Below are 21,092 nucleotides of genomic sequence, written 5' to 3'. Positions count from 1 at the left end.
AATCTAATTTCTAAATCTGAATTTATGTTTCAACATCAAAAAGGTGATAAGTTGAGTCATTGTGACCCCTGTCAGTTCGAGGGACCAGTCTAACCAGACCCAGGATAGGTGGGGTCTGGTTAGACTGGATAGGTGGAGAGCTGGCGCCTCTTTGCTGAGCTCACAGAGGCTACTGAGCGGGGACTCCAGCCACATCCAAGACGATGCTACTGGAATGTGTCCGCTGGATGAGGAATTTATTGGCGAGGCAGCTGCCTACTGCTCAGTTTTTAAAAAAAATGTATGTAGTCACAAATATGCATGTACACATCTGTTCATTATTTAAAAAGCACAGATTAGCTTCGCCTATGTCCACAGTTGTGGACACAAACGCAACAAAGTTCTGTGGGAAACACTGTGGCCTCTCTCATGTGTTCGGATGGTGATCAAAATATACACAGATGAATTTATGACAGCTTTTTAAAAAAATACTTTTCCATTAATACAAGCACCATTCAGGAATAGTACCAGTGCTCAATTCTAGTTGAAACTAACAAAAAGTAATTAAACTGATCAAATGATTTCTAATATATGTGGAAAAGAAACGCTGGTCGTCCTTGTGGAGTGTTTTAGACTGAATTAATGCATAAAAGTGAAATTCTCTGTGTATGTTTCATTTTCTTGTACACTTTAGCCGTTTTTCCTTCCTCGACTAAGAAGAACGCTTCACTTTTTTACTTATGTAGCTGTTTGTGTCGGCGTGGCCTCTTCACAGGAAAGTCCTTGGCACTCGTTTCGTTCACCGGTGAAGTGGACAGGAATTCAGGTCAAGATGTAACGGTCTACTCACAATGTTGCATTAGCAAACCACTTTTTCTTTTCCAAGTATTGAGCAAGACGTTTGTGTTGTATTCATCTCTTATCATAACATGTAACAGCTGCAGTTCACCTGGTAAAGCAGGCACCCCATTGTACTGAAGGCTTAAGTCCTTACTACAGCAGACCCATTGCTGCGTTTCATTCTTTCTGTCTCTCTCTGCTAACACATCGTCTTCTGTGCCCTCTGCTCCTGAAGCCCTACCTGGTCAGAAAGCAGGCTGCCGCTCTTGTCCCGATGTTGGGCACCCAGAGCCCACTGGCTCAGCATGTCGTCAGCGGTGATCTGAACCGACTGGGCGAGCCAGCTGTCGAACAAAGAGTTGTCCAACGGGAATGACTTTGACAAACCTAAGGAAAGGGGAAGAGGGCACAAGCAGGGAGAGGGGAGGTGCAGGAAGGGAGAGTAAGAGGAAGCAAGAAAAATGGGAGAAAAAATTGGATGAAATTGGTAGAAGTGAATAGAAGGGAAGAGGCAGAAGGGAAGAGGAGGGAGAAAACAAAGCAGACAGGTGAGGAGTGTTGCATATTTTTCATGAATAAGAAAATAAAGGTAAAAGATCGAAAGCCTCCTTTCGATCTGATGTGTTTTAGATTACTGTAATGTTACATATATATCCAAAGGGAGCACGAGCTTCAGGGCAGGAATGGATGGATGGACATTTTTCTTCAGGATTTTCTGGTACAGAGGAGAATTCATGGCTCCATCGATTACAGCAACTGTGATGCTCCTGAAGCAGCAAATCACACTACCACAGCACCACCATGTTTGACTGCTGGTATGATGTTGGACACAAATCTTTGGAAAAGTTCAACTTTTGTCTTGTCAGTCCACAGAATATTTTCCCTAAAGCTTTGGGGATCATGAAAATGTTTTTCTGGTAAATGTGAAACGAGCTTAGTCTCCTCCTTACTGTTGAATCATCAGTCTGTCAGGCACGTTGATTCAACAGGTCTGGCAGTAATGAAGCCTGGGTGTGGCTAGTGAAATTAAACTCAGACAAAATGTATTTAACAATGTAGTTAATCACAGTTAAATCATCAAGGAGGGGCATTAACGACTTCCTCACACAGGGCCAGGTAGGTTAGACTGGTGGGTTTTCGTTTCTCTAAACAAAATCAAATAATAATTTCAAGCCTGCATTTTGTATTTGTCTAATATTCAAACTAAGGAATCAGGAAGGAGGCAAATAATTTTTCTCAGCACTGTATATGTGTAAGTAGAGCAAACACAACAATGGTCTGGATTCGGTGAAAAATTACCAATGAAGGCTTTTGCTTTGTGTTTTAAAGTTTGCATCCAAAATTCGGGAATATCAAAGACAAAGCACTTAAATTAGATGACAACGTCCAAGTAAAAATAGAGTTGATGTCTCCTCGCCAAAAAAAAAGAAAAAAGAAAAAGGATGCGTTTAATGACTTCTCCAACACTGGTGTGTTTACAGGACTATCTCAGCCTGGATTATGTGCAGTGTGAGTGTGTTCAGTATCTGTGTTTGTGTGAGTCTGCAGACAATGCTCCCTCCTTTTAAGTGTTTGCATGTGTGTCTGTATAATTAGGAGATTTTCATGGCTCCTTTTCTATCATTGTGGGCTGTGAGAAGTGCTGCCAAAGCGCCGCATGTCTGTCTGCAGCATTTTAGGATTTCTTCCTCTAATATAAAAGCACAGACAAACTCGTTTTAACAATGTACCCACACTTTCACTTGTCAAATATTTAATTTAAGTGGAGAAAGATGGATGGTGGACATGGCGCAATGTTAACAGTTAAAAAGATGATAAAAACAAACCCAACACATAGAACAAGCAAGTGTCAAAAATCCTCACTCATTATATTTTGGAAAACAGAAAGAATCTAACATTTTATAGTTGTGTCAAAATATACAGTGATTATAATTATGTGGTATTTAGTCCACTAAGTGTAAAGTAGTGTTCAAGTGACGGTAATTGCTCAAACACTGCATCACGAAGTGGCCCAAAAGAAAACAGGCAGACAAACACGAGGAAACAAGGCAACTCATCGCAACCATGGATTTCACATAAAAGATAGACATCACCTTTTGACTAGACTTCAATATCAGTGAGAATCCAGACGTGAGCGGATTTTTCATCTGCAGTCATAAACCGTTTGGGGACAACACACAGACACCGATACGCAAATCAGGATTTATTAACAAACTAATAAAATACTAGAAATTCAATCACTAAAACCAAGCGCAAACATCTTGGACAGGCTGTACCTCACAGCAATAATATTTATTATTTGCCACATAATTCCATTGAAATTCATCAACAGGCACAGACGGCACAATCAAAGCAGAGAGGTCCAATTCAGCAATTCAAATTAGTTTAGGTGAAACCTAGTACACAGACTTGCTAAAGGTGCCTATGTCAGGACACTTACCACCACCCAGATGGATGAGCAGAATTAAAAACCCACCCCCTGGTGAGCTCTTACAAGGGGGAAAACTATCCATGGAGGTCAAAACATTTTATTCTTTAGCTGTAAACACGATTACTGTATAACTGAACGTGGGAGTCCACGGGGACCACCGGAGTCCACCTGTTCTCCTTTTTAAATGACCAACCTCTGATATTATCTAGTAGTGAATGTTTAAAAACTCATATATTGCATGAGGCATTCAGTGACACCAATATGACTGCAATCATAACCTATGATACAGTCTGTAGTTGTCTTAATCAGGTACAGGTTTGGGTGTATATACAGTATCATAATAGAGCTCACTTCTACTGTGAGTTGAATGAAGTGCAAATGTTATTGCAAAAAAAATCTAAGTATGACCTCTCAGGGACTCTGTAGGCATCAAGTGAATAAAAATAATCAAGTTTATTGATCTAATTTAGTCCAACCAAGAGCACTGGGAGATAGTCATACTGTCTTCTGGGACCAAATGCATCTAAATAATCGATAGCAGCCATATGCACATCATCAGGAATGCAGAGAATGAAGACAAAACTTTGCAGAAACTGAAATGTACTCATAAATGTGGATATTTTTGTGATCTGAGCATCTTTCTCTCTTTTATTTTTGCAACCTCCTTGTAAATCATCACTGCTTATAATGATCTGGCAAGCAGGACAGCAGGAGGTGCTGTTAGGGTGCCTTTAACACAAGCTATCTAACACACACACACACACACACACACACACACACACACACACACACACACACACACACACACGCACACACTGAGCTGGTAGTTTCCATGACGCAGCATGTCTCTGCAGGAATTGAGAGAGCTCAGAGGGAGGGAATAGGTGACGGAAGGAGGGGGAAAAAGACAGTGAAGAAGTGTGAAGAAGACAGGGAGGGGTGATGGAGCAGAAGGGAAATGAGCAGAGTTCAGAGAGAGGAAATCAGGAGACCAACATAAACATGCCACCCTGTTACTATGTCCAGTTTGGTCAGGTACAACATCCATGTACAACATGATTTGTTTAGATGTGATTATTTAACACAAATCCATTCTATTGCATAATAGACAGAAATCTGGTGTATTTTATATGCCTTATGACATCTTACAGACTTATCTGGGAACAATTTTTCATGTCTAACTTATAGCCTGTTGTTGGGTCTGAGTTCTGTCTGTAGTATTTCTGTGTATCATCTTACGGTGGCAGTTGTGGCATGTATAAAAAAAAACTGATTATGCAATGTCTTTGTTTTTTCAGGACATGTTTTCCACATTTATCCAGGTTTTTCCTCAGCATCTCTCATTTAAGCACAATCTGCCCAGGTACAATAACAGCCACAGTTTATTACCTTATTTTATTTAGTATTTTCCTGTTGTTGCTTTGCATGTGATAAAGAAAAAATGTTAATAAATGTCTGCGAATCAAACCCCCAGTTAAAAATGTTTGCTGATGCTAGAGATATTCCTTTCATTTCCTATGCATTCATATGTTTTGGATCATCATGCTAACATCAGGAAAGGGAACCTTTAGATATAAACACGAGTATAAATAAACATAAAGTATTGTTTTATTTTCTGTTTAAGGAGACAGGGAAGATAAAGTCCTCAAACAGATTTCCATGAGAAACCTACTAATGGCAACACTTTGTCATTTAAACCAAATTGCAACACTGTTTCTACCTTCTTCTTTTTTTTGGTACAGTCAAGTAATTAGCTGATGCTGCAGTAAAGCTAATGACAAGGAAATATTTCTTTTCCTGGTACTTTTGCAAGCTAATGCTAAGGAAAAAATGGTGTTGGAGTTAGTAAACACTAGGCTGTCTTATGGCACACAGAACAACAAGAATTGCCAGCTAGTGCTAGCTAATGCAATGCAGGGTAAGGGACACACCAGCAGCAGGATAGGGCGAAGACCAGAGCCAGTACATAAGAAAGAGAGCGAAAAGATGCTCCTGTAACTAATATGCTCGTCATTTATGTGCAGCACTTTGTGTCATGTATAACGTTGCAAACACATAGTGTTGGGTTAGTTTGCTAAACTTAGCAATGCTAGGAGTAGTTTTTCCGTGCAAATGTCCACAACTTGGTACAAAATGTGATTACAAATGGCTTCAGTTGCTAGGTTACATTCCAGTTAGTTCAGGCTGCCTGAAATAGCTTGCTTCTGGCATAAGACAGGGTTTTTATTGATGTTTCAGGCTCTGTTGCCACTGATGTTTATACATTTTGGTTGTCTTTGTATTTTGTGTATTCTAGTTTATGCAACTGTGTTGACCGTACTGATGTCTTTCTTTCAGACTTTAAAAATCAGAAATACATTTTCCTAATTAAGGAATGAAGTCAAATAAAGGGACACAATAATGGGAACTAGAATAAAATCTTTTGTTGTTGCCTACCATTTCTTCTTTTTTCACTCTGTGCTACCAATTTGTCCAAAAGCAAATTCATCTCACACATTACTGTTGGCCTCATTATCTTTGTGACCAAAAGGCATCTTGTTTCGTTAGAGCTGTCGTCAGAAGGCACAAACCAATTACTGGATAGTTTTAAGATAACCGATTTGTTTCTCTCTCTGCTGTAAAATCTTCGCTCTCAAATTTCAAAGTCAAGAGAAAAACAAGAGATTCTCAGAAATGTTAACCTTGCTTTTATGATCCACTATTTAATAAACTGTTATTTAATAAACAGAGAGCACGTTTTTAATATTTTTAGCAATGTGGTTTAGTTTATTTTTATTCAAGGTTTTATTAAATCTAAAAGCCTTTTAAAGCTCTTTTAAAGTCGCTGTAACTAAGGCAGTGCAGACCAATGTTCTCATCTGGTCTTATTACAGGTATTTGATATCTAAAGGCATCGACTTTATTCACATCTGAAAAAATGACATTTAAAAAAGTAAAGAAGAGACGGGAGAAACACCCTTCAATGATTTTGTGAGTGTTCATGTTTTGCAGCTTGTCCACCAGAGGGCGCTATGAAACTTCCCTGTAAGTAACACATGGTTTTCGAAGCCACGATCAGATAATCTGAGCAGAATCAAGTAAACAACTAAATAAATTCCCACACGTAACGAGGACATTTATTTAAATTTTATTTTCAGTGTCTGAAAGAAAAACTTAAACTGTCCCAGTATTGGATTTTTCAATCACCAAATATTGATATCGGTCTTAAAAAATCAGATATTAGTTTGGCTCTACTATTTGTGTACTATTTTATAAATCATAAAATCTAACTGGAATCAAACATGTAACTTTGAATTATAAACAATGTTGGATGTTCACATTAAACGTGAAAAACTACTTAGCGCTTGAATTCGGATTTTTTTCCCCACTCTTGGCTCTGTATGATGTCAGCGAGTGTGGACATCCTTAATGCGATCAATTCAGACGCGTAGCTCTGAAGTCCATCCCACCTGCCGTTCGAAGCTTTTGTTGACGAGGGGCAGCCTATCAGAAGAAAGTTGGCTTACAGGGTGGGGGAACAGAGCTGGCTCAAGACGGAGAATGAACTGAGCACAATACAGGATAAATATGGTTGATTGTGAACTTCATAGCTACTCTAATGGAGCCCATGATTTAAAAAAAAGGAAGCTGAGAATGAACGTCCCCTTTTAAGATGAAATTCCTCAGCACCCGTGGGGAACATTAGAAACAACTCAAAGCAATTTTCCTTTTTCTAATCATCACTAGCCTCTGGGCCTGACTAATAAACAGTGCGGATAGGGGACAGCACTAGGGCTGCCACGATTAGTCGACTAGTCACGATTACGTCGACTATCAAAATCGTCGACGACTGATTTAATAGTCGACGCGTCGTTTGAAGCTTTGTAAGATCGCAAAAGACGCAGGAATAAGTGGCAGGATTTAAGAGTGTAATAACGGACTGAAACAGAAGATGGCAGCATTGCATGTACAAGGATGTCAGCTACCGTTAAACCCCGAAGAAGAAGAAGAAGAAGCAGCTGTGTCCCAGAATTCATAGCGCGGCCCAGCGCAGTTTCCAACAATGGCGGCAGCTGGTTAGTTTTAATGTTACTCTTATTATTCTTTCTGGGTCACAAAATAAACGTTTAACATATTTTCAGGCGAGAATGTAGCTGTGTAAACCTCAAATATCTGCTCAGTTTATCAGGACACCACATATTTTCAAAAGCGCTCCGACGTTTTCAGAGACATCTGTTACCCACTAGCTCGTTAGCGAGCCGGGGGCGAGGCTCACTAGAGCCGTGAGAACACCGGACTCCCCGCAAATCGTTTTCAAACCCACCGCTGTCTTTCGCTACTCAGGTTGAATATATATGAGTCACTTAGATAACTTAAAATGTTATTGTTTGGCTTTTTTTTTTTTAGTATTTTATTTGTTCCTGAGTAAATCAGTTTGTCTGAGATTAAAGTTATAGTTTTTACACAGCTGAATAAACGTCAAGCAGACAGCTGATTATCAGAAGTGTGAGATGCTCCAGAATTTACTCCAGTGTCCTGTTATATTTTAGATAGCAAGGAGTTTATTAAACTCCACCGAAACAATCTGAAAACTTCATTAAAATTTAATAAACTATCATCTTGTCTTTATTTTTAGTTAGCACAGACCTTAAACACTTAAAGCTGTAAGCTAATGATAGTTATATAAGAGCAGATGCTGCTGGTGCAATAAGCTGTAGTTTTGCGTCCAATGGATGATGATCTGATTAGTCGACTAATCGCAGAAATAATCGGTGACTAGTCGACTATCAAAATAATCGTTTGTGGCAGCCCTAGACAGCACATCTGAGAAGGAGTTATGATACACGTCTGTCATCTTGATCCCAGAACAGAGAGAGAGGAAGACAAAGCCCTGAGAGTCAGGACCAGACCCGACAGAGAACAGATGGCCGGACACACAAACACACACACATACGCACACACAGAGACAAACACAGAGACGACACACTGAGAATGATATATAGAGCAGGTTGACAGAAGAAGGCGCACATAGACACACAAATGCAGACAAATGTTACAGTTGCAAACAACAGAAGCACACCATATATACAGAAGGACTTGTTTATCGTGGAAAGACGATTCGAGCTATGATTTCCCAGCAAGTATTCAACATCAAGTTGCAGTCCTTATCCCTCAGCAGTCGGGTGGAAAAACCGAGAAAGGCAGGAAAGAAGATAAACAGAAAGAGGGAGTTTCATAACAACAGAGCCAGGGAGAGAGAGAGAGGGGAGATTCAGTATAAAAAATAACTGTAACAGATGAGTGGGGGAAAAGGAGAGATAAACAAAAAAGGATGGAGATAATCTCAGAAAAGGAAGCAAGTATGCACAGCCAAACTGCTCTTGTGCCCCGTGTTATTATCTGCCTGTTTATTGATCACATTCACTTCGACTGCCGGCTCTGCGATGCTCAGCTCTGGTTAAATAAGGAAATGAGAGACAGTCCTGCGTCACTGCTGATAGTCACTGTGTGTGTGGGTGAAAAACATCTCTGCCAGATTAGATACTGGACTGTGAGGTGCAAATACACATGATGATGGACATGCTGGACCCACTGTAGTTTTTACACTGCATATGCCTAAAAATTGTGTGATCAGATTAATAACTGATGCTCATGACGATAAAATTACCCCATACGTGCAAAGTTCACCTCGCGTTTCACATGAAAAAAAATCGAAGAATTCAGTAACTAATCCACAACATACAGGGAGTGCAGAATTATTAGGCAAATGAGTATTTTGTCCACATCCTCCTCTTCATGCATGTTGTCTTACTCCAAGCTGTATAGGCTCGAAAGCCTACTACCAATTAAGCATATTAGGTGATGTGCATCTCTGTAATGAGAAGGGGTGTGGTCTAATGACATCAACACCCTATATCAGGTGTGCATAATTATTAGGCAACTTCCTTTCCTTTGGCAAAATGGGTCAAAAGAAGGACTTGACAGGCTCAAAAATAGTGAGATATCTTGCAGAGGGATGCAGCAGTCTCAAAATTGCAAAGCTTCTGAAGCGTGATCATCGAACAATCAAGCGTTTCATTCAAAATAGTCAACAGGGTCGCAAGAAGCGTGTGGAAAAACCAAGGCGCAAAATAACTGCCCATGAACTGAGAAAAGTCAAGCGTGCAGCTGCCAAGATGCCACTTGCCACCAGTTTGGCCATATTTCAGAGCTGCAACATCACTGGAGTGCCCAAAAGCACAAGGTGTGCAATACTCAGAGACATGGCCAAGGTAAGAAAGGCTGAAAGACGACCACCACTGAACAAGACACACAAGCTGAAACGTCAAGACTGGGCCAAGAAATATCTCAAGACTGGTTTTTCTAAGGTTTTATGGACTGATGAAATGAGAGTGAGTCTTGATGGGCCAGATGGATGGGCCCGTGGCTGGATTGGTAAAGGGCAGAGAGCTCCAGTCCGACTCAGACGCCAGCAAGGTGGAGGTGGAGTACTGGTTTGGGCTGGTATCATCAAAGATGAGCTTGTGGGGTCTTTTCGGGTCGAGGATGGAGTCAAGCTCAACTCCCAGTCCTACTGCCAGTTTCTGGAAGACACCTTCTTCAAGCAGTGGTACAGGAAGAAGTCTGCATCCTTCAAGAAAAACATGATTTTCATGCAGGACAATGCTCCATCACACGCGTCCAAGTACTCCACAGCGTGGCTGGCAAGAAAGGGTATAAAAGAAGAAAAACTAATGACATGGCCACCTTGTTCACCTGATCTGAACCCCATTGAGAACCTGTGGTCCATCATCAAATGTGAGATTTACAAGGAGGGAAAACAGTACACCTCTCTGAACAGTGTCTGGGAGGCTGTGGTTGCTGCTGCACGCAATGTTGATGGTGAACAGATCAAAACACTGACAGAATCCATGGATGGCAGGCTTTTGAGTGTCCTTGCAAAGACAGGTGGCTATATTGGTCGCTGATTTGTTTTTGTTTTGTTTTTGAATGTCAGAAATGTATATTTGTGAATGTGGAGATGTTATATTGGTTTCACTGGTAAAAATAAATAATTGAAATGGGTATATATTTGTTTTTTGTTAAGTTGCCTAATAATTATGCACAGTAATAGTCACCTGCACACACAGATATCCCCCTAAAATAGCTAACACTAAAAACAAACTAAAAACTACTTCCAAAAACATTCAGCTTTGATATTAATGAGTTTTTTGGGTTCATTGAGAACATGGTTGTTGTTCAATAATAAAATTATTCCTCAAAAATACAACTTGCCTAATAATTCTGCACTCCCTGTATTTATTTTAGCCACCTGCAGTTAGTTGGTCAGGTTGTAAATGAACAGAGATACAAGGCATTTAGCAACCGCCTGACAACCACCCATTCATGAGGGAAAAATGTGTCTTCACTCACCAGTTGGACTAAAAAACTGAAAAGTAATCAGCTGAGCAAAAAAAGGATTAAAATGTGATGTGAAAACTAAGCCGGGCACCATCCTACGTTGGACTACACAAACCACAGGTATGTAGTTTTGTCATATTTTATATTTGTATCCCTGAAGTCAAAAATTTAATTAAACAATTAATAATCAGTCAAATATAACCAAAAACTCAACACGACTCTGTATTTTCTCCTGATTAAATTACTGCTGAGTAAAATACCTCTAAGCAGTGGTATGCCTTGTGAAAGTATGGAGCAGCTCCATGTAATTTACACTAATAACATTTAATTAAAAAATGCTTTAATGGTTCCTCTTAGTTATTCTTTTTTAATTGCTGATAAAGCTCAAGAAAGATCAAATTTTATATTTCTAATATAAAATGATGGTTGTGCTGTTTTAAAGTATCTGTGGAGAAACTGACTCCAGTTTTCTGAGTATATATGTAGCCTCGTAATGGCCTTGGATGGCTGGACTCCGCCCCTAAGCCTTAGTGAGCCAATGACAGTCCTCAATGACAATGCCATTTTTAAAATTGGGCTTTGGGATCGGTAAAAACCCCCAAAAAACAAGCTATGTATGATATGACGCACATGAATCGTAATATAGTAAAAATCATTTTGGTGATTTTAAAATCACAAAAGGCTTCTCAGATTTAAATCAGTAATGACCAAATATACCTTCAAACCAACCGACATCCTACTGTAAGTTGAAGTCAGTCTGCCATAAACTTTTAACAGTGCAGTTCAAAATATGCAAACAGCTCTACCAGTGGAAATCGATACTACCAATCAATCAGATACCAATATGAAGACAACGGGAGAGGGTCTGTGGCTCTGCTTCCCTCAGCTTTATGGATCCTTTTACTGAGTGATGACTGCATCGGATCATTTCACTCTTGTTGCTCTTACAGTGGTGTTTTCAGCTGCAGCAGGTACCTCTCTTCTTTGAAAAAGCTCTTAAAACCCACAGTGCACTACCCGCTCAGCACCAAATGGCAGACAGACACAGCTGGCACCTCACTGGTCAACACAGTACAGCGTTTTGCAGTCGGTAGGCAATGGATCAAAATCTTCCCAAACCTTTGGTTTTGTGCTCCACTGGGGCATAAAGCACAAAACCTAAAGGACAAAACTAAATCTTCATGAGGGTGAAGAAAAATCATATCACCGTTATGAAGAATTTATAAAACTCAAATGTAACTAAATTAAAAAATCTCCCCAACAATGTTAACAAGAGCACTTCAAGACTGCATATCTCTGCTACACGCCATCCATAAACTTAGTCTCAAAAGTGTATCTGAAGGTAGATCAGTTTGTGATATTCTCTTGAGAGCAGTGTATTCCTATTGTTTTGTACTGTATGTATTTGGGAGGATAGCATGCAAAGGATTAAAAATTGCCCAAACTTGCATCGGAAAAGAATCCTGACTAACTTTTTTGGCGGTAGAAACATTTCGTCACTCATCCAAGCGACTTCTGCAGTCTCCAACGATTCAGAATTATTCAGCTGAGTCTGAGGAAGTTACTTGGATGAGTGATGAAATGTTTCTCCCACTGAAAACGCCACCTCCAGATAACAGAAACAACTTTCCAGTATTTCTGAGCGTGCATCAAGACAGAAATTTGTGCATCAACTTCACAAGTTAATGACTTCTTAGTTGGGCCAAGCCACGCGTCTAATATCTATCGCTAAGTTTTTCCAGTAATGTTGCTAACAGACACAAACTGAACCGATCACATGACCTCCCTTGGCAGTGGCACAGGGTGCAGTGCAGCACTCGGATAGCAGGTTTAATCCTAGGGTGTGTAAAGGTTTTAATAATTAAATAAATCTACAGTAGAAAGCTGTATGTCGTCACCCAGAGTGAAGGCTAAACTGCAGCAATAGCACACAGTGTTCGCTCTGATCAGGTGGTAACTACTAGGATCAGTCAACTCATCTTTCAAAGGCCTGAATTTGCTTGGATATGAATTAGTTCTCTGCTGTTGAGAGAGTGTAGTAAAAAACGGCACGACAAAGCATGCAAATGTGAAATTTTAAGGTTGCAGTTTTCGTCATTACTCCAATTTTACTGAATAAAAAATCTGTTTTGTCTGTAACATAAGCAATTTGGTTGAATTAAAACCAAAGTGACTAGTTCAATACCGAGGGACTTCAGCGTACGAGGGCTATCAAAAGCAGCCCCGCCTTTTCCGTTTACTGAATCAAGAATCGGTTAGAATTAGCAAAAGTAACGCTGGCAAAACTACTGAAAGAAACTCGTGTTGCTAAAATGTGAAACTGACTTTGGAGGGAAGGTTAGGAAAGATGGCCTATTTTGAGTTTTCTGAAGATTCTGAGTTAAATCTACTGATACTAAGACACAAAACACTCTTTACTGCAATGCGCTTCTCAGAAGTCAAGCCTGCAGCTGTCACACAGGAGGCTCACAGTGGAACCTGAATCTTTGTGGGCGTATATATGAATTTTATGATACAGAAATGTTATAACAGTAGAGTGAGGTTAAGCTTGGCTGTATATAATTCCTACCAAAAAAAAAAAGCTTTAATCCCTCAGAGCCAGAGCCCATTTTGTTATCAACAGAGCAGCTTCAGGTTTCATCCTTTGATGACAGCGTGAAATCTTTGTCGGCTGGTTTTCATAGCTTTCAGCAACTTTCTGTCATGTTCGTTTTCTGAGATCAGAGGAAGGAAGCGAGCTCTCTGCGTTTTACGTGTTGCTTTAGTGCCGCTGCCAGCGTGCTGAGATCTCCCGTTTATGTATTTTTTTAATGCGTTTCGCGTGTCTTGGCCGTCGTACGCAGACCCGTGCCTATCCGTCCCCTACGCGAGTTGCTTTCGGGCACGTAAAAACTCAGATGAAAGGACGACAAATTAGAGCGCACAATTAGTCGTCTAATTAGAACTCATTTTCATTTAGGCTCTCAGATATTAATCAGGTACAGTGACTGTCTGAGCAGCCTACAGCTTTTTATGGAATGCAGCAATATTCACAAATCTTTAGATATGGGTACACAAAAACAAGGGTTACATAAGGCTACGAAACCACCTACTTGATGTCCTACATATAGAAGCTATTTAGAGCACAGCAGCTTGTTTTTAGAGGTGGCCTGAAGATACAGAAGACTTTGTTTTTGTTTCTAGACACCCACGCAAACATATAGGATGTCAGAACTCGTGTGTTCACTTTTTGCGTGTTAATTTTTTTTCTTTTCTTACACAATTTAAAAAAAAAAAAAGACTTTATTGATGTGTCTTTTTCCCCCTGAAATTGAGGTCTTTTCGTTTCTCTGGAAACACTTTACTCAAGTCTTCCTATTTATAAGCACTATATAAATATTTGCAGAATGGTTTATAGCACCCTTCAAGGTAGTTGACATTTGTGTTTACAAGTGTATTTGTCAACAACTGCAAATCCACTTTCCGGGCACTGGTGAGTGGAAAGAATGACAATATGGTGCAGTTTAAATAATAAAACTAAGCCATTTTCACACATGAACTCCAGGCGATCTTGGCAGAATCAAGTCGCCGTCTGATGTTCCCCTCTTTTCAAATGTAGCACACATCAGAAGAAGGTTTGTGTCAGCTGTATTACTGCTGGAAACAGTTGGGTGTAAGTGAGGCTTCTGCCTGAGAAGAGTCTGCAGAAGGAAGGATGTGTAATCCACTCACTCACTGTGAGAAGTTCATCTACCTCCATCTCACCCTATCCTCAGCATCTTCTCTGTCACGCCAACCCTCTGCAAGTCCTGCTTCACCACATCCATGAATCTTCTCTGCAGTCTTCCTCTTTTCTTCCTGCCTGGTATCTCCATGTCCAGCATCCTTTATCTACTATATTCACTATCCCTCCTCTGCACATTTCCAAATCATCTGTAACTTTGTCTCCCTCTGAAGTCTAAAGTACGGTATATGTTCTGACATGCATCTCCATCAGGTAATGTCTACTCTAGAAAACTTCAGAGCTGCAGTGCATGTGTGAAAAACAAGTAATTTGCTCATAGGAGTGGTTAAAGGTGTTGGCATACAAACCCCCCCCCCAGTCCATTCAATAATAATCACTATCGACACAAAGGATTCCACATATATATTTTAAGCCAAGAGGCTTTTCCTCTTATTTGATTTTGTCATGTTAAGACCATTCAACATGCATGGTTGTCACCTTTTTCAAATGGCTTCTGAGAGTTATGGAATTCTGGAGCAAAACGTTTCCGAGATAAAAGCGATAATTTGAAAGACAAAACCTGAAACAGGAGGAAACTCTGCGTTTGATTCGGACGGCGTGCTCTGACAGCACCAGCTCTCATCAAACTGTCACAGTGCTACTGTCCCATGAAGACGCAGCATTGAGAAAAGTAACCTGATGATGTTTTCAAAATGTCAGGAAATGTGACTTTAGCAGCGCAGCAGAAATGCTGCAGTCGTTTGTGCCAACTTTTAAAAGCGAGCCATGATAATAGATGGACGTGAACAGATGGGTAAATACTCAGCTTAAGATCTGAAGCTCCCATGTTTCTGAACAGAGAGGCTTTGGTGTCTGCACCCCTGATTTAACACATCAATCAACATATTTCTACTGGGGCTAACAAGAACCTGGATTATTTCCTAAGAAATACACACACACACACACACACACACACACACACACACACACACACACACACACACACACACACACACACACACACACACACACACACACACACACACACACACGACAGTTATACACTGACTCATAGCCTCCTCGAAGCTAAGCCTGTCTCTCCTACTCAGAAGAAATAAAACCTTCTCTTGCTGCTTAGTGATGGACAAACTGTTTTAGAGTAGAGTATCTTTTTTGACTTTTATATGCATGTCAGCGCATTGAAATGTTAATTTGCACCTCAATAGTCAGGCAGGTGGCTTGTCTTGTGTTGACAACTTAAAAGCTCCAGATTCAATCACCAGAGCCGCCAGCGTGTCCATCAAACGTCTCTCAACTGTCCTCGAGTGAGTCACTGAGCTTTTATCTACTCACTCGCTTCGACTCGCTGTGCGCTCGAAATATCTCTATAAATTGTCAATGTTAGGAGAAAAAAAATCTGTATAAGCCGCTTGCTCAATTTCCATATAATATCCATCTTCTGAGCATCATAGGTGGCTGCAAAAATCAGCCACATATGAGGGATGGATCATCTGACACGGCAGCCAGCCGTTATCTTCCATCTTTATCCCAACGATGAAAGGCCTCCTGTCACACTGAAGCTGTTTACTCTTTTTAGTTTTACCATCATTTCTGGGTCTATTTTTTCCTACTTTATTTAGTTTTTTTACATTTTGCCAAGTGATGCAAGTTGCTCTTTAATGGCTTTGAAAAATGTACGTAACCTGAATTTACAGCTGATGCAAAGAGTTAAAGACTCCCACCGTAGATGTCAACAGTTTTAAACCTTCTTTTTACAGCACCACTTAAAGTCTTGATGATTGGCCTTTTTTTTTAATTCTATCTGTGGAATTGTTTTCTGTCTTTTGCCATCCATCCATCCATTTTTTAAACTGTTTGTCTAAATCAAGCTCACGGTGAAGCTGCAGTCTATCCCAGCTGTCCCTTGGTGACAGGTGTGGTACATCATTGGAAGGGTCACCAGTTTGTCACAGAGCCAACATAGACACTGACAATCATGCACGATTACATTTACACCTATGAATCACTTAGAATCACCAAATATCCTGACATTTGTAGCAATTTTGCATTAATTGCTTAGTAATTCCTAAGCCACCATTTGTATATACAGATCCCCATTGTAAGAGACTAAAAAATTAAGTGGACTCATTATGTACCAACCTACATACACCAACCTGCATATTTACACACACTAAGGAAGGGCTGTTTAGGTTGTACTGGCCGGTGGATTCAAAACCAGAAGCCTTTTACTGTGAGGTGGCAACGTTTACATGTTTCAAGTGTTTAAATTGTTAAAAAATTAAGACAATGTTCTTTGGGACATCCTGAAATTCCGAAGTTTCAGTAAAAAACAACAACAACCAAAACTTACTTCTCAAATAAATGATAAATATCTGATTTGTTAGGGTCTGTAAGCTTATACATACAGATTTCCACATTTCCCAGTCTGACCATAACTAGTCCTTCTAGTTTTTCTATAACTAAAACTCTACTTGACATGATTTTAAAAAACAGTCGTCGTGTATCCCTACACCACACTGTGCTTCTTAATCTCTCCCTCTCTCTCTGTGAGTGACGTAACGCTGCCCAGAGATTGATAGATCATATTAGACCTGCTGTCAGCTTCTATTAAAGATTTTGCCATCGGACCTGCCAGCTGATCAGCAGCTATCACGGAAAAGGCGTGATGGAGGCATGAAGATTGTAAAAGAAAATTTTAAAAAAGGCAAAATAGCACACACACAGAGTGTGGAGAGGATGCTAAAGTGGCAGTATAAAAACTGATTATTAGCGGATAAATAATTTATTCAAGACAAAATCATCTAATAGTGTGTTTATAGGGCAAAGTGTAACTGTAAAATCCTTAGATTTTCAGTTTTTGTAAGGTCTTGGTGTTTTGCACTAAGGGATTGTATATCAAGCATCAAGGCTACAAAACTGTGGGCACCTTCTTATACAAATGCACAAACACACACACAGACACACACAGGTTCAGCCTATGACGTGTAGTTTGGAAAAACTGCAAACACTGCAGGAAACGCAGCCACCCACCCACGCACACACAATGTACCTAGCTCTTTAAGCATGGAGCCGTTCTCTGACTTCCATCTCTCCTTTTTCTTCTCAGGACTATTCTTCCTTCTCTCCTTCCCTTTATCCTTCACTCCATTCTGCTTCCTCTTTTCTCCCTTCTGGGTTTTCTCTGCAAGGAGACACAGAAGACAGGCCCATTTTAGGGATTTAGTTGATTTATTCAATTTAATCTTGATTTAACCAAAAAGTGTCACTGAGCTTGGGGAATGTCTTCTTTTCAGGTGCAGTTTGAGTAAGAAAGTGAAGTTTCAAGTTGGAGAAAATAGTGCAAAAAGATACATAATTAAGAGCATGTTTGTCCTTATTTGAACAATTGATAAGAATAAAAAAAGAAAGCTGTATTTCTTTGTTTTATATAATTTAAAAATTACTGCATGACACCAATATTATTTCAATCTCAAGGAAAATTAGTTTTACAGAGGGAGCTCCTTGTAGTTTATGAGACGAATAATTTCTGAAGGAAGAAAAAAAAAACACCAGAAAATGTTATATTGGGAAAAGTTTGGCAGAGTGTAAAACAGGCCTTTGAGAAGTACATTTTGCCCTCACCGTTTAAGAAAAGTAGCCTCCAAAGAGCAATATTATCATTCAGTAATGTCAGACATAACTCAAATATTCTCTCTCTTTTTGCTGTTTTTGGTCTCTACTGACTCTTCTGGGAAATACAAAGCTCTTAAGCTCCATAAAGCTCCACTGTGTTTGAGGTAGCTGCTGATAGCGTCTTTCTGCTGTTTGGTGCTAAGAAAGCAGAGCTTTTCGAGAGAAAACAGCCGCCTGCACACCAAAAATTCTGTTTTTTGAGACTGAACAAAAAATGATAGAAGTTTGATCCTGAAAGGACAACTAAAACAAGCGGAAACTCCCTACAACCATTCAGGGACCAGTGATTTACTGATAGTTTAGACAGGCATGCCCTTCCTCAGACACAGTAGCTCCCTAACTAAACTCACTGGACACTTTATTAGGTATATCTTGTTACTAACGCATTGGGCCAACTTTAGCCTTCAGAACTACCTTAATTAATCATTTCTGCTGGAAACATTCCAACATCCCATCACACAGTTGCTGCAGATTTGTCATTGCACATCGATGCAAATCTCTCGTTACCCCGCATTCATAAGGTGCTCTATTTGACTGATAACTGTGGAGGCCATTTGAGTACGGTTAACTCAATGTCATCTTTAAGAAACTAGTTTTAGATGATCTGAACTTTGTGAATGGCGCACGTTTTGATCGAAAGCAGCCATGAGGTCAACCCAACACTCAGGTGGGTTGTGGAATTTTAACAAGTTGGTACTAGGATGCCCAAAACCGTGTGTAATCGTGGTTAACTGTGTGACGCAAGGCAGGATTTCATGCTAATTAAACTAACTTCTAACGCTACCATCTTAATGCCATCAGACTTGGCAATATTTTCTTCTATTGTCTAATTTTAACGAGCCTTTGTCAACTGTAGCCTCCCAGTGTGGTCTTCTGCCACCGATGGGCTACAGCAGCAGAAGACCACATCTTTGTGTTGAGAGATGGTCATCTGCATACCTTGGTAAAAGGTAATTTCTTATCAGCTCGAAGTAGTCTCCCCTAGCTTTTTACCCCACAGAACTCCTGTTTGCTGGATATCTTTTTTTTAGGATTTGTAAATCCTAAAGATGACTGTATGGAAAAATCCCAGCGTATCAGCAGTTACTGATATGCAGTTGTTGCTCGTCTGAAATACTCAGACCAGCTCCAACAGTCATGGCATGTTTAAAGCCACTTAAATGACCTTTCTTTCCTATTTTTATGCGCGGTGTCAATTTCAGCGGTTCTTTACCATGTTTAGATGTGTAAATGCACTGCGGCGCTGCCGTGTGAATGGCTGATTACATGTTAGTGTTAACGAGCAGTTGAACAGATGTACCTAGGTGGTTAGTGAGTGCACAAAACAGCCCAAACAGAAACCTTCACTGCTAATCGGTTTTACTGCCATGCAGCTATAGTAACACGTTTTTATTGCTGTATTTGACAGCGTTATTATGAGACCTGGTGACAGGTTTACACCTTTTTATCAGCTTGGCCAAATGTGACTCCCCTTCTAATGAGGTTTAGTGGTTTGGAGCCACAGTTCATCTTCAGCAGCTCATTTTCACTTCTGCTCTACTCTGATAAACCGCAGCTGACTGTGGCGCATGTTAATGCTTGTTGTAAAGGTTGTTTAGTATTCCAGTTGAAGTTTCAGGGTAAGGCTGTCCATGTGGACCCATAATAATAATAATAATAGATACTTTATTGATCCCCATGGGGAAATTACTTGTTTTTCTCTGCATTTGACCCATTCACTCAGTGAAGCAGGCGCCCGGGGAGCAGTGTGTAGGGACGGTACCTTGCTCAGGGGTACCTCAGGGTAGCCGTTAAGTGGATTCAAACCGCCGACCTTCCGATCATGGGGCAACCACTTTACCTACTGAGCTATCCCTGCCCCATGTGGCCTTGATGGATGTTACCTCAGTTAACCTAAAAGTTAAAACAAAGTCTAGTCATGGGGTTATCTACGTGAGTGGATTCAGGTTAAAAAGCCGTTTTGTATTCTTATATTGTCAAGATATTGCCGATAAGCAAAATGCCTCTGGGTTGATGTGGACAGCAGGGGGGTCTCTGTCAACTATCATTTTATTTAGGATTGTTCAGAATTGCAGTGTGTGTTCTTCAGTCTCCCTAACAGCCTAGCCCACCATTTAGACACATTTTATGTGTGCAAAAAGCACATGCATCAGTTGTGTATCAGTCTTCAAGGCCTGTGAGCATGCTGACACACACACTTTATGGCATGTAACAGAGCCCTGCAGAGCGCCTCCCTGCTGGGAGCTGTCCTCTCGCTCTAGGAGACCTCGCTCACTCCCTTCAGCAGGGAGCGTGGCAGGAAACACAAGAAACACTGATAAGTACACACCGTGAAAGATACTGTAATACTGTCTAATGCAGTGCTTGTCAAATGGTGGTACTGCCAGGGGTTCTGTGAAGTCCCGCATGGGGTAAGTTTAACGTTAACAAAAATATCAGTCAAACACGAATCCTGGAAGATAAATAAAAAAGTGAGCTAAATAAAAGATAAATCAAGTTTTATATTCAATATTCTCATTTCCAGTGTAGTTTCAGTCAGCTGCTGCAAACTGCCAACTGCCATAAATCCTCACAGAAGGCAGAGGCAACAAGCCCAGTCGCATTTACTCAGGCAAACATCAGGTAAAATTGATTCTTGGTTGAAAAGTGTGGAAGACATAGATGTTTCTTACAGAAAGAAGTGAAGCCTAGTTCTTTGTAATGACAATGCACAAAACAAAAAAAAAAAAGATCCTCAAACTATTAATGCAATTTATTAACCCTTTCAGGTGTAATGTCTGATTTAGACTTCTTTAGTGAATCTTTGCAGAGCCTACAGTGTAACCCGTAGGTGGCCAATGCAATCCAGTCAAAGGAACTTGCAAAGAAAAGCGTCTGGACTTCTTTAAGTTGCTTGAAGACGTTTCACCTCTCATCCGAGAAGCTTCTTCAGTTCTAAGGTCAAATGGTGGAGAGTCCCAGATGTAAACCTAGTGGGAGTGACCCCCCACAGAGGGACAAAAGGACCCCCTGATGATCCTCTAATCGCCTGAGCCAAGGTGTGAAACTGGGCGTGGGTCCCAATCA

The 21,092-nt window shown here is 40.3% G+C and overlaps 1 protein-coding gene across 3 annotated transcripts in view; it reads right to left on the bottom strand.

The window, feature by feature from the left end:
• jade2 (jade family PHD finger 2) overlaps positions 1-21,092 on the bottom strand; it is a 233,019-nt gene that overhangs the window by 11,832 nt on the left and 200,095 nt on the right. For 2 of the 3 annotated variants that reach the window (XM_080866369.1, XM_080866370.1), the window contains exons 12-13: positions 17,404-17,535; positions 1,061-1,206 (exon numbers count right to left, since the gene is read on the bottom strand). In XM_080866369.1, coding sequence (XP_080722495.1) covers positions 1,061-1,206; positions 17,404-17,535 — 278 coding nt within the window. The remainder of the gene's footprint in view (positions 1-1,060; positions 1,207-17,403; positions 17,536-21,092) is intronic. The other variant, XM_080866371.1, reaches the window with a different exon arrangement.

The sequence above is a fragment of the Rhamphochromis sp. 'chilingali' genome, assembly GCF_963969265.1.
Source record: "Rhamphochromis sp. 'chilingali' genome assembly, chromosome: 19".
NCBI classification, from domain to species: Eukaryota; Metazoa; Chordata; class Actinopteri; order Cichliformes; family Cichlidae; genus Rhamphochromis; species Rhamphochromis sp. 'chilingali'.
The sequence above is the reverse complement of the archived record's forward strand: the minus strand, read 5'-3'. Positions and strand labels throughout refer to the sequence as shown.